The following is a 12,364-nucleotide window of genomic DNA, read 5'->3' as shown; positions in this document are numbered from 1 at the left end:
GATGATTAGACCATGAGTGGAACCCTCATGAATGGGATTAATATCCTTATAGAAAAGGTCCAAAAGAGCTCCCTTGCCCCCTTGCCCCCTTGCCCCTTCCACCACATGAGGAATACAATGAGAAGCCTATGACCCAGTGCGGCCTCACCTGGTCATGCTGGCGCCCTGATCCCAGACTTCCAGCCTCCAGAACTGAGAGAAATAAATTTCTGTTGTTTATCAGCTACCCAATCTATTATATTTTGTTATAGCAGCCCAAGAGAATGGTTTAGCTATAAAATCTAATTATTATTGAATGCCTTCATTAAATCTGTATTTTACTAAAAAATAATGTCCTTTCTTTTCCTTTCAATACTAGCACAGAACTTGTGACATGTTATTACCTTTTTTCCCATTGCAGTGATCAAAACAGTACAACATTGCTCAAAACAGCTATGAAAATGTAACTTTTTTTTTTTTCCTACTTATGGTACTAGTGTCTAATTGAGATTTAGTTTTAACTAAAAGCCATCTACAAAGAAGAAACTGTATCCTCTAACTAAAAGATCAAATTAAATCCCACTGGAATATAAAAACTCATGCTGTAAGAAAATGCCTGCATTTGTAAATGGTATAGTAGTAGCATAAAGAATGGAGTGGTCAATTTAAGAGGGAGTAGGCATGAAAGGCTTCTCAGAGTAGGTGGCAACAGAATTAAAATTTGAAGGACAGGTAGAAGGTCATTCGTAGGGGAAGAACACTGACTTACCTTCTTGAAGTACTTCAGCTAGCCAAATAAAACTAAAAACTCAAGGACAGGAAGAACATGGCATTTAAAAAAGTATTGTATAATTGTTGCTGACATCATTATAAACGTAATGCAAATGTCAGCATTTATTATTGGAAAAAACAAAACAAAATGTAATTGAAATAAAAATAATAGCCAAGAGGGGTTAGAAGGAGGGGTTCAAATAAAGAGAGAATCATACAGAATCTCTCATATCTTACATGAGGTGAGTCAACACCATTATGTTTTATTTTTAATGTTAGTAGAGAAATACAGGTTTATTCATTGATCCATCTGGCTTATTTTAGAGGATGCTATTCTAAAATGAAAATAGTATGTTTAACTTTCAAATTACTCTATTAAAAAATACTTAAAGAACATTGGAAAATGGCAAAATGTAAGGTGTGGGTGTAAAAGAAAAAAAAGAAAATTTCCAAAATAAAATGTAAATAAAGTAATGTAAGTGAAATTAAGTATGTCAGTTATCAAGAAATATAACTATTAAAGGGCAAAGACTATAAGGTTGATCAACCAAATATTAATCATAAGTAAAGTGCTTAATACAGATAGGTCAAAAATAAAGTGATAAATACACCAAGAAAATAAAATAAAATAAAGCATGGGTTACAAATATCCACATCAGGCAAAATTTCAAGGCAAGAGGCATTAAGTGGGGCAAAGTGATCAAATTACAATCCACAATGAAGCTATAAGAGAATAAAATCTTATGAACTAAATAATTTAACATTGAAGTTCTCTGTTTTTTATAAACTATACAAAAAGAACAAGAATCTAAATAAATAATATAAATTTGAAGTTTAGTCTAATAGCTATATGCTGAATCTAACAAACAGAATATACATGTAAAAAAGATATTTATGGAAAATTTACAAAAATAGATCATATATATCCAGACTACAAAACACACACACACACACACACACACACACACACACACACACACACACACACAAAACCCTCAAGCATATTTTTTTAAAAAAATTGAAATCTGACAGGCTTCAGAATCTTATATGGTTGAAATTAAACTAGAAGTAAATAAACAGAACCTACAATAAAACTCTCCTAAATACCCTTGGGTTAAATAAGAAATCAAAATGGCAAATATAAATTAGAAAATAATAGTTTATAAAATTCACACAGGACAAAACATCTATCTTTACACACAAGTTTGATCAATCCTCTATAACAGATTTCTTGAAGTAGAGTGGAGGTGAAGGTCACTGAAGTTGAGCAAGTCAGGGAAGTTTTTGGCTAGGGAGTTAAATGGGTCATTCAAATAATCAATTGAAATCCCCATATGTTAGTAAGAGTTGAAGTAGAGTCAAGAGACGCATGCCAAAGTGCCCAAGAAATTTGGAAAACCAGTAAGAGGTAAATAGATGATAGAAGTCAAGGAATATCAATCCATATTTAGAGCAATAAGCTGAAAGGAATATATATTTTTTGTGCTTGATTTTCACTTTGATAATAAAAGTATAACATCAATTTCTTAAGTATAGCCAGATTGTCAATAATTATTTATTGACCAATTACTACAAAGAGGTTCTACCACTACACATTTTAGTATTATGATCAAACCAGCCATAAGGAATAATTGCATGGGAGCTTTTATATATAAGATAAAATGTCCATGAGCTAGGAGAAGGTAGCGAATTAACGCTTCTCATTTCACCCTTAAGGCAGATCTTTCCTTATAGAGGATTCATTCATACGTTGACAAAATATGCATGAACAAACTTAGGCTACTTTATACTATAATCAGTAGTTCCAGTAAAGTTTTATGTTTTCTTGATTAACCTTGGACTTGATCTTAAGTTGCTAAAATCTGTTATTGCACATTAGATAACAAACTTTTCAGAGGGCTAAATAGCATATTACATTAGAAAGGCTTAAGGAAGAAAAAATACCTTGTTAGTGGAATTGTTTTTTCCTGGAAACAAGAATGAGTTTTTCAACTTTAGAAAAACAGAAAATCTTTTAAGTTAATGCTAATAAAACCAACCTGTGATTTTTGCTGCCTTTTCCTCTTGGTTCACTCGGTTCTCATCATCTTCTTCATTATCTTCTTCAAAGTCATCTAAATTGCCAATGTCAGCCTGCTTCATACTCATCAAACTAGCCAAACTTTGCATGTCTTCATCCCTACATCGATGATTTACAACACAGTTCATTAAATTACATTGCTTGAAAAAGGATTGCTTCTTAAAAATAAATATTAATATAGTCCTTCTTTCTATATGTTGTCTTTTTAAACACTTCTACAATACTACTGACAAATCTAAATACTCATATTTCTTAATTTTTAAATGTTATGTTTAATTAATAAAAAGCAAACAGGATTAAAAACTAACTGGTCGGGAGTTACTATAACTTTGCTGCAGACCTATGGAAGACTAAAATTTTCTTCATTGGATTAAAGTATGGTTTCTTAATCATGAAGTCCAGAAACAAAATTTTGTTTCTTAAAACTGAAACGGTTTGCAAATCAGGTGAGATCTAGAGTTTAAAATATTCAAACTTTTATAAGGAATTGGAACAGAAATTCTTAATCTGAAGTCCATGAATCCTTTTGGTTTTTGTGGATAACAGGATAAGAAGTATTATAATAGAAGAAGCATCTTAAAATAAATAAATAGCCTTTTTAAGAATTACAAGATGAAAAATGGCCTGGGTTGATTATAAGTTAAATGCCATATATTTGATAAAATGTAAAGATGTTTTTATCTTGAAGTATTTTAAATATAAATTAATAAAGTTTACATTAAATACTCTAAACATCAAATAATTAAAGTTTTCTTGATCTATCATTTACACTTTAAATTTCAAACAAACTACAGTGAATGAAACCTATTTCTAACATGTTATTTGCAAACTAAATTTCAATCTGGTATACTACCCCAAAACACAGAAAGTCAAGTTAAAACACTGTTTTTCATGTTCTTAGCACAATAAAAAACAAAACAAAACACTGCTTCTTTTGTAAAGTAAAGCTTGTTAATGTTCACTTATCTTTTAAACATGGTATGACTTTGCAGACTAAACTGGTTTTGAAATTTTTTGCATTTTATCTCATATAAGCTTAGAGTTAAAATCATTTCCTCTTTTTAAAATAAGTTAGTGACACAAAGTCTACATGAACAAAAAAAGTTGTGTTACCATATATGAATACCTTACAAATTGCTCACCTGTCAATGGGGGATAATTTCAAGATATAACATTATTCTTAAAACGTTAACTTGCTTAATTTTACCTCTTTAATTTCCTCATATTTTAACCCTGAAAATTTTTCTTGAGAAAAGGTAAAAAGGCAAGGAACAAGGAGGTAGAAAGAAAGTTTGAGGTGTTCTGAGAGAATTCTTCACTCAAATTGAAATATTTGGTTTGACTGAATTTCCTCTCCCTCATATTCCTGTGAATGGTTCTTACTGCTTCTACCCCATGGAAAAGAGTCCACCTTCAAAGGATCTTCTCTGATTTTGTTTTCTCTCTTCTTCCTCTGTTTCCTTTCTTTTCTTTTTGGCTTGAACTTCAGGGTAAGGTCTTTATTTTTAATTTCTCAATATTTAAAGTCTACAACTTAAGGTCCTGAGATGAAAGACTAATTACTTCCATTCTGCACGGTCTCCTATCACACTCACTTAGAAGCCAACTTTCCAGAGAAGAGGCTTACTGTTACGGTATCTTCCAAATCATTGCTGCCCTGTAGATGAGTGCCAAACATCTCGTTTTGACTGACGCACAGAATCCACTCTAATCAGTCAAGTACACATGGCCAATTATAGTAAGCACATTCCATTAGGTCAAATACATTCAGAACTGTGACTCAAATTGGATTGAAATGTTCATAGCTGCCTTCTTCCCCTCACCATAGCATAGAATTTGCATTTCTCCTCTCTTTGAATCTTCCACTCCACATAGGTACTAACGCTTTCACTATATATATACTCAAAACATGCACTTACCCTTGACTTGACTGTATGCTACAACCAGGGTCAATGTTAGCTTTCCTTTTTCACCTGTTCTAGGTATGTCCACATCTCATTTTATCCCGTTATAATTGTACTCTTTTAGGAGACCAGAACTAGGTGTAGAAATTATCTTTCTGCAATGCCTATTCAGTGATTTATGAAAAGGGTAGTGATTATAACAAAGTGTATCTAACTGTACTTTGCTATACAATTTTTGGAAGGCTGAACCAAAGAACATGAATTGGCAAAAGTTCTTTTAGTTCTTTCATCCCTCTTATCCTAAACTTTTCATTTTGGGTTCCTCTAATGCCTCAGCTGCATCAAGCAGCTCTAACAAATTGAATCGTCTGTATTTCAGAGTACAACCACTTTACACTGAAGACACTGAAACGTAAAACAAACCTGTATGATATCTTATAATATACAATTTTAAATTTCAAATTTGCTGTGATCACTTTTATAGAGTTCATTCTCTAGAGTCAAAGAGGTTATAAATAACAAGGAGTTCATTTAATTCAGCCTCTGTAAAAAGACTGGCAAGAATGATTGGTATGTGGTAGGATGTTCTCAACCGCTGCCAGTCTACTGAGTCACAAACTATTTACCTACAGTGTTTTAAAACACACTCTGAAGCAACTTATTTTACCAAAGAAACTTACGTGGCTTTTCCTTCCCGAAGGAAAATGCAAGATAATGAAAACTGGAGAGTGGCAGACACAACTTTTTTAGACAATGGCTTGAATTTTAACTTGACATCAGTCTGAGTTGGCATAGGGCTTGCATACTGTTTCATGTTGATGCTGCTAGTAGCAAGAGCTTTTCTTCGACCAGAAGGGGATTCCTGGAAGATAAAAAATTATTATGTAATTTGATGTTCTTTATAGCCAAATATTTTAAAATACTATTTTAATAAGATGATTAAATAACAATTGAGACTTCCTTCTCCAATGAATTCCTGTAACACATAATGAAAAGAAATTGTGATGAGGTTATATCACACCTTTTATATAATTAGGTAAGGCAGATATAAAATTGGCGAGAGCTGGCCCAGGCAGAAATGGGGAAGACTTGAACAACCCTACATAACTCAGGAAAGGAAAAGCAAGGAATGCAAACTAGGACAGAAAGTCTCCAGGGTTCCTGGAGAAAGTATATGGCTAGGTACCAAAGCTCTGAATAATCATTTTCCTTCCTTTGATTATATTTAATGTAACCTATTTATATTATAATGCAAATATTGTATTAAGTTACATTAAACCTTTCTGACTACCAACAACTTTTTATAGAACTCCTCCAGCCTTGGGGGCATTCTACCTCGTTTTTCCCTGAAGTATTTGAATTCTATCTATCTTATAATTTGAGCCTTATTTCTTCCCAGGGCCACTTCTGATTATTCCAGTCTATAGTTTTCTTTCTTCCCTAAGATCACATATATCAAGGAAGAAACAGCTGGTTTCTCAGATCCTATGGCAGACACTGCTAACCAACCCCAGCAGATCTCAAAATTCTTCTCCACACAGCCATTGCCAATTCATCAGAAATGGAACACAAAATGAATCCTATCTGCTATCGAAGACGTTTAACATTCCATTAATAAGCTACTTGGTTTCAAAATTATCCTTTACAGAATAATAGACTAGAAGAAGAATAAAAGGACAGCAAACTAATGATTGGGCATTACCTATGTATAAGATACGGTGTCAATTCTGGAGAGATATAATGATGAAAAAGACACAATCCCTGACTATGTGTTCTAACGGCAAGGGGAAATTTTAGATGTAGGGTAATTTATAAATAATGTAAATCAGAGGTCATATACCATCATTAATATAAACCAGAAGGCATATACCAGCATTCCTTAAGGTTTACTGGTCTGAGAGTCCAGACCTAAAACAAGGCCTAACTTCCAAGCTACATGACCTCGAGTAAGTCAGTAAACTTGAGCCTCAGTAACCTTTTCTATAAAATAAGCCTAAACAAATCCATTCAAGCTCTACAATAGTTTTCTATAAAATTACTTGGTTTTCCAACCAAGGCAGGAGAAACTACCATTAACCTTTGAATTATTGTTTAATAAATCTTTATTTGTCCTATGATTGACAAACTTGTCTAAAGTTAGGACATACTAACTTAATCAAAAAAACACTAAAACAGCCTTTTAAAAAATTTTGACATTTCTACCAGCAGAACAAGTAAAAATATGTAGGCACCCCTAAAGAAAGAATATCTTGTTTTAAAATGTAGTTTTATCTGTCAGATCATGCACAGCAATATTATATGCAATTATTAGTGCGTGTAGATACCTTATGAATGAATTTCAAAAATGCATCAAGCACTTGAGAAGGATTTAAGCCCTCTCAGAAGAAATACTTAAGAATATGCAAATACCCACAATTGAATCAAGTTGAACAGATGTGACTATCCCAAACAATACAAGTGTTCTTTCCCTGGTCGCTGTCAATCAAAGAATAAGATTAAGGTCCAAGGTTCTCACAATGTGCAAAATGAAAACTACATCAGGAAGTATCAATTTATTACACCGATATGAACAGTAATCTCATATTATACCTTTAGAATAGCTAACAACTTCTACATATAATATAGGACTTAAAGCCTCTGTTTTGAAAGCATGACAAAGTGCCACATATTATTTTCAGACTTTGTTAAATAAATCTGTTTTACTAAGTATGACATTGATCCCTTAATAGTAATTATTTAATTTTATAACCAAATAATCAAACTATAAAAAATTAAAAAAATATGGAATGAGCATAATTTTGAAAGCCCAGTTTAAGGATGAGTCCTGCAAAATCTAGAGTTCTGATGAATATTTTGTCAATTTTATTTTTCAGATAAAAAAATTAAAAAGGTTTTCTGCTTAACTAAGGGAATTTTTAAGTATTTGGTAAACTGGTGTCTCTGAAACAACAGGAAATAAAGCCACTAAATTCTAAACACAATTAGCTATACTACTTAATTAAAAGCAGTACCTTGCTCAGCAATAATGAAAACAGCCCTTTATAAGGTCTGGGCAGGTGAGCAGAACAGAGAGCTCTTTTGAGTCTACAATATCCATAGCTAATATTAACACAGAATCTCACTAATATCTGTGTCCTTGGGAAAAGGGGTCTGAATGATGTTTTTACTAGCCCTTCACCCAGCTAAAGACACTGTTTTCCTCCTTAAAATTAGCTATTTCATAAAAGTATACCTGAAAAAGAATAGTAATGAGAAAAATATGAGGATCTTTCACAACTCTAACCCCAGCGCCATGATTCTTCACTTTTTATAACCATTGAGTCTAAATCTTTACCCACCCAAGTTGGATGTCATTGCTATCAACAGTTCTAAAAAGAAGAATGAAATAACTGATTGCATTGCTATATGAGCATATCATTTGTGTCCTATAGTCCTCTTTAAATGGGTAACGGTCAGCCAGGTAATGGGGATGGGAAGTACTTAATATTTTTAGAAATACAGGGCCTATCTCTAGTTTTACTAATTTAGGATCTCTAGGGGTGGGATATAGCATCTAAGCTCCCTAGTTTTATTTTTGTTGTGTAATAAACACCGAAGTTTAAGAACTTCTGCTTTAGGGATTTTGAAGTAATTCCCCAAATACTGCCATTTGTATATCTTCTTGGATGAGGTAGCTCTTAAGGATTTTTGTCCCATTTTTTAAATCAATTTGTTTTCTTGCCGTTGAGCTTTAAGAGTTCTTTGTATATTCAGGAATTATCAGATGTATCTTTTATAAATTTCTTCTCATTCTCTTAAAATTGTTTTTTGCACAGCAGTTTTTAATTTTAATGAAATCCAGCTTATCCACTATTTCTATTATGGATCATGCCTTTGGTGGTGTAGCTAAAAAGGCATGACCACACCAAAGGTCATCTAGGTTTTCTCCTGTGTTGTCTTCTAGGAGATTTATAGTTTTGCATTTTACATTTAGGGCTATTATTCATTTTAATTTTTGTCAAGAGTGTAAGGTATATTTCTCGATTCATTTTTTTTGAGGATGTCCAGTTGGTCCAGCACCATTTATTGAAGAAATTATCTTTGACCAATTGTATTGCCTTTGCTCCTTTGTCAAAGGTAAGTTGCCTATATTTATTGGGGTCTATTGCTGGGCTCTCTATTCTGTTCCATTGATCTCATTGTCCTTTCATAAATACCATACTGTATTGGACTGTAGCTTTAAGTTAGTTTGATGTCAGGTGGTATCAGTCGTCCAACCATTGTTCTTCTTTTTTGTTTTTAACAGGACTTTATTGGGGAACAGTGTGTACTTCCAGGACTTTCTTTTTTCCCAAGTCAAGTTGTTACCCTTTCAATCTTAGTTGTGGAGGGCACAGCTCAGCTCCAGGTCCAGGTGCCATGTTCAATCTTAGTTGCAGGGGGCGGAGCCCACCATCCCTTGTGGGACTCGAGGAGTTGAACCATCAACCTTGTGGTTGAGAGCCCACTGGCCCATGTGGGAATCGAACCGTCAGCCTTCGGAGTTAGGAGCATGGAGCTCCAACCGCCTGAGCCACCAGGCCGGACCCTAACCATTGTTCTTATTCTTCAGTATTGTGTTGGTTATTCTGGGTCTTTTGCCTTTCCATATAAACTTTAGAATCAATTTGTCAATATCCATTAAATCACTTGCTGAGATTTTTGTTGGGATCGCATGGAATCTATAGATCAAGTTGGGATGAACTGACATCCTGACAATATTGAATCTTCATAGCCATGAACATGGAATATCTCTCCATTTAGTTCTTTGACTTCATTATCAGAGTTTTATAGTATTCTTCATACAGATCTTATACATAGTTTGTTAGATTTATACCTAAGTATTTTCTTTTTTGGGTGTGCTAATATAAATGGAATTGTGTTTTTAATTTCAAATTCCACTTGCTCATTGATGGTGTATAGGAAAGCAATTGACTTCTCTATGGAAACCTTGTATCCTGCAAACCTGCCTTATAATAATTTATTAATTCCAGAAGTTTCACATTAATTCTTTTGAATTTTCTACATAAATGATCACGTATTCTGTAAACAAAGGCAATTTTTCATGCATTCCTTCCCAATCTGTATACTTTTCATCTCCTTTTCTTGTCTTTATTACATCAGCAAGGACTTTTAGTACAATGCTGAAAAGGAGTAGTGAGGACGGACCTCCTCGTCTGGTACCTGATCTTAGTGGGAAAGTTTTGAATTTCTCACCATTAAGTAGGATGTTAACTATGGGGGTTTTGCAGATATTCTTATCAAGTTGAGGCACTTCCCCTGTATTCCTAACTGGATGAGAGGTTTGTTGGGTTTTTTTGTTTTATCATTAATGGGTGTTGGATTTTGTCAAATGCTTTATCTGCATCTATTGATATAATCATGTGATTTTTTTTTTTTCCCCCAGTCTGTTCATGTGATGTTATTATACTGATCTTCAAATACTGAACCAGCCTTGCATCCCTGGGATAAATCCCATTTTATTTTAGTATGTAATTCTTTTCATATTTTTTGGATTCAATTTGCTAATCTGTTGAGAAGTTTTGCATCTATATTATGAGAGGTATTGGTCTGTAGTTTCCTTATAATGTTGTTGTTTGGTTTTCATATAGGTTAATGCTGGCTTCATAGAATGAATTAGGAAGTATTCCCTCTGCTTCTATCCTCTGAAAGAGATTGTAGAGAACTGGTATAATTTCTTCTTTAAATGTTTGGTAGAATTTATCTGTGAACCCATTTGGGCCTATTGCTTTCTGTATACTCTCTCTACAAAATATTTTTTTATTTATTTTTTATTGGGGAAGGGGAACAGAACTTCATTGGGGAACAGTGTGTACTTCCAGGACTTCTTTTTCCAAGTCAAGTTGTTGTCCTTTCAGTCTTAGTTGTGGAGGGCGCAGCTCAGCTCAGCTCAAGGTGCCGTTGCTAGTTGCAGGGGGCGCAGCCCACCATCCCTTGCGGGAGTCGAAACAGGCAACCTTGTTGTTGAGAGGATGCGCTCCAACCAACTGAGCCATCCAGGAGCTCAGCGGCAGCTCAGCTTGAGGTGACATGTTCAATCTTAGCTGCAGGGAGTGTTGCCCACCATCCCTTGTGGGACTCGAGGAATCGAACTGGCAACCTTGTGGTTGAGAGCTGGCACTCCAACCAACAACTGAGCCATCCGGGAGGTAGCTCAGCTTGAGGTGACATGTTCAATCTTAGCTGCAGGGAGTGTTGCCCACCATCCCTTGTGGGACTCGAGGAATCGAACTGGCAACCTTGTGGTTGAGAGCTGGCACTCCAACCAACAACTGAGCCATCCGGGAGGTAGCTCAGCTCAAGGTGCCATGTTCAATCTTAGTTGTGGGGCGGGGGGGGGGGGGTAGCCCACCATCCCTTGTGGGACTCGAGGAATTGAACTGGCCCATGTGGGAATCAAACCGGCAGCCTTCGGAGTTAGGAGCCTGGAGCTCTAACCGCCTGAGCCACCAGGCAAGCCCTACAAAATACTTTAATGAGAAAAGTGTTACTGTTTTACAAATCTCTTTAACGTCTTTATGTCTCTCTAAAATCTCTTTAATGTCTGGTTTAACAGACAGCTGGATTATCATATCTACTCCCATATTCAATCTCTGTGATATGTTGTTTTGGATGAAGTATATGAAGAAAATCCAGCTTCATATAAATATGCAGCTGGAAAAGATAAAAGTATTTTAATGATCTTTTCAGGTAATTTTGGGTCTTCTTTGATAATATACCAAAAGTCCACAAGTGGTAGTTTCTTAAAGGTTAAGAGTAATGTGGAATCTGAAATCGTATCAATAAACTTTTCAAATACTGTTAAACTCCATTGCTTATCATGCATGTTGAATGAATTTTTTACTAATGTACGTACAATCTTGTAACATCACATACTTTAGTTATTTGGAAAATACTGATTCTTCGAATTATACAGATATTCTAAATGTTGTCACATTTCATTGTACAATACCAAAATAACCACATTTGTTTATATCACTACCTATTCCATCAGAAAACTCCTGCTTAATAAATCTTTATTATATTTCGATGTATAAACCATACTCACATTTTCAAGTATTGTTGTCTATTGCTTATATATAACTTCATTTTGCAGTTAGCAATGTGAAAATTTAGGTATCACAGGTTGGAAAGAAATGTATCATAAACTTTCCCATTAAAATTAACAGAAATAAAAATCAAAAAAAGGTCCCTATTCACCCAGGCCCCTTCTGCAGCCCACCTAGAGTCAGAAACTAGGATGGGCCCTGACTTGGCTGGGCTTTGCCAGAATGAGCTATGATCACTTCCAGTGCTGTACCCTTGGGGCAGCTGGGTTCTTCCTAGGGTCAGGGCAGGACAGAACTGGTGAGGCAGAGGGCTGAAGGAGATGGTGGAGGGTGCTGTGAACACCTCCCCAGAGAGGAGGCAGGAAGGATGACAGACAAGGCCATTAGAAGGGCAGCCGCTCGCAGCCCTACTCACACACTGTTTATCCCTGCAGAACAAGATCCTTCTGCAGTCTAACGCACTGCCTTCTCCAGGTATTCCTCAAAGCACTGGGTAAAGGCATGCTTAAGGTAGTGAGTACACGTTTTTCAAAATTCTAATT

At 34.9% G+C, this 12,364-nt stretch overlaps 1 protein-coding gene across 10 annotated transcripts in view; it reads right to left on the bottom strand.

Moving 5' to 3' along the window:
* The window catches only part of EHBP1 (EH domain binding protein 1), a 297,963-nt gene that overhangs the window by 188,741 nt on the left and 96,858 nt on the right, over positions 1-12,364 (bottom strand). For all 10 annotated transcript variants that reach the window (XM_074332040.1, XM_074332041.1, XM_019717739.2 and 7 more), the window contains exons 6-7: positions 5,415-5,596; positions 2,790-2,929 (exon numbers count right to left, since the gene is read on the bottom strand). In XM_074332040.1, coding sequence (XP_074188141.1) covers positions 2,790-2,929; positions 5,415-5,596 — 322 coding nt within the window. The remainder of the gene's footprint in view (positions 1-2,789; positions 2,930-5,414; positions 5,597-12,364) is intronic.

This window comes from Rhinolophus sinicus, linkage group LG05 (assembly GCF_036562045.2).
Source record: "Rhinolophus sinicus isolate RSC01 linkage group LG05, ASM3656204v1, whole genome shotgun sequence".
Taxonomy (NCBI): Eukaryota; Metazoa; Chordata; class Mammalia; order Chiroptera; family Rhinolophidae; genus Rhinolophus; species Rhinolophus sinicus.
This window is presented reverse-complemented; position numbering and strand designations above follow the sequence as displayed.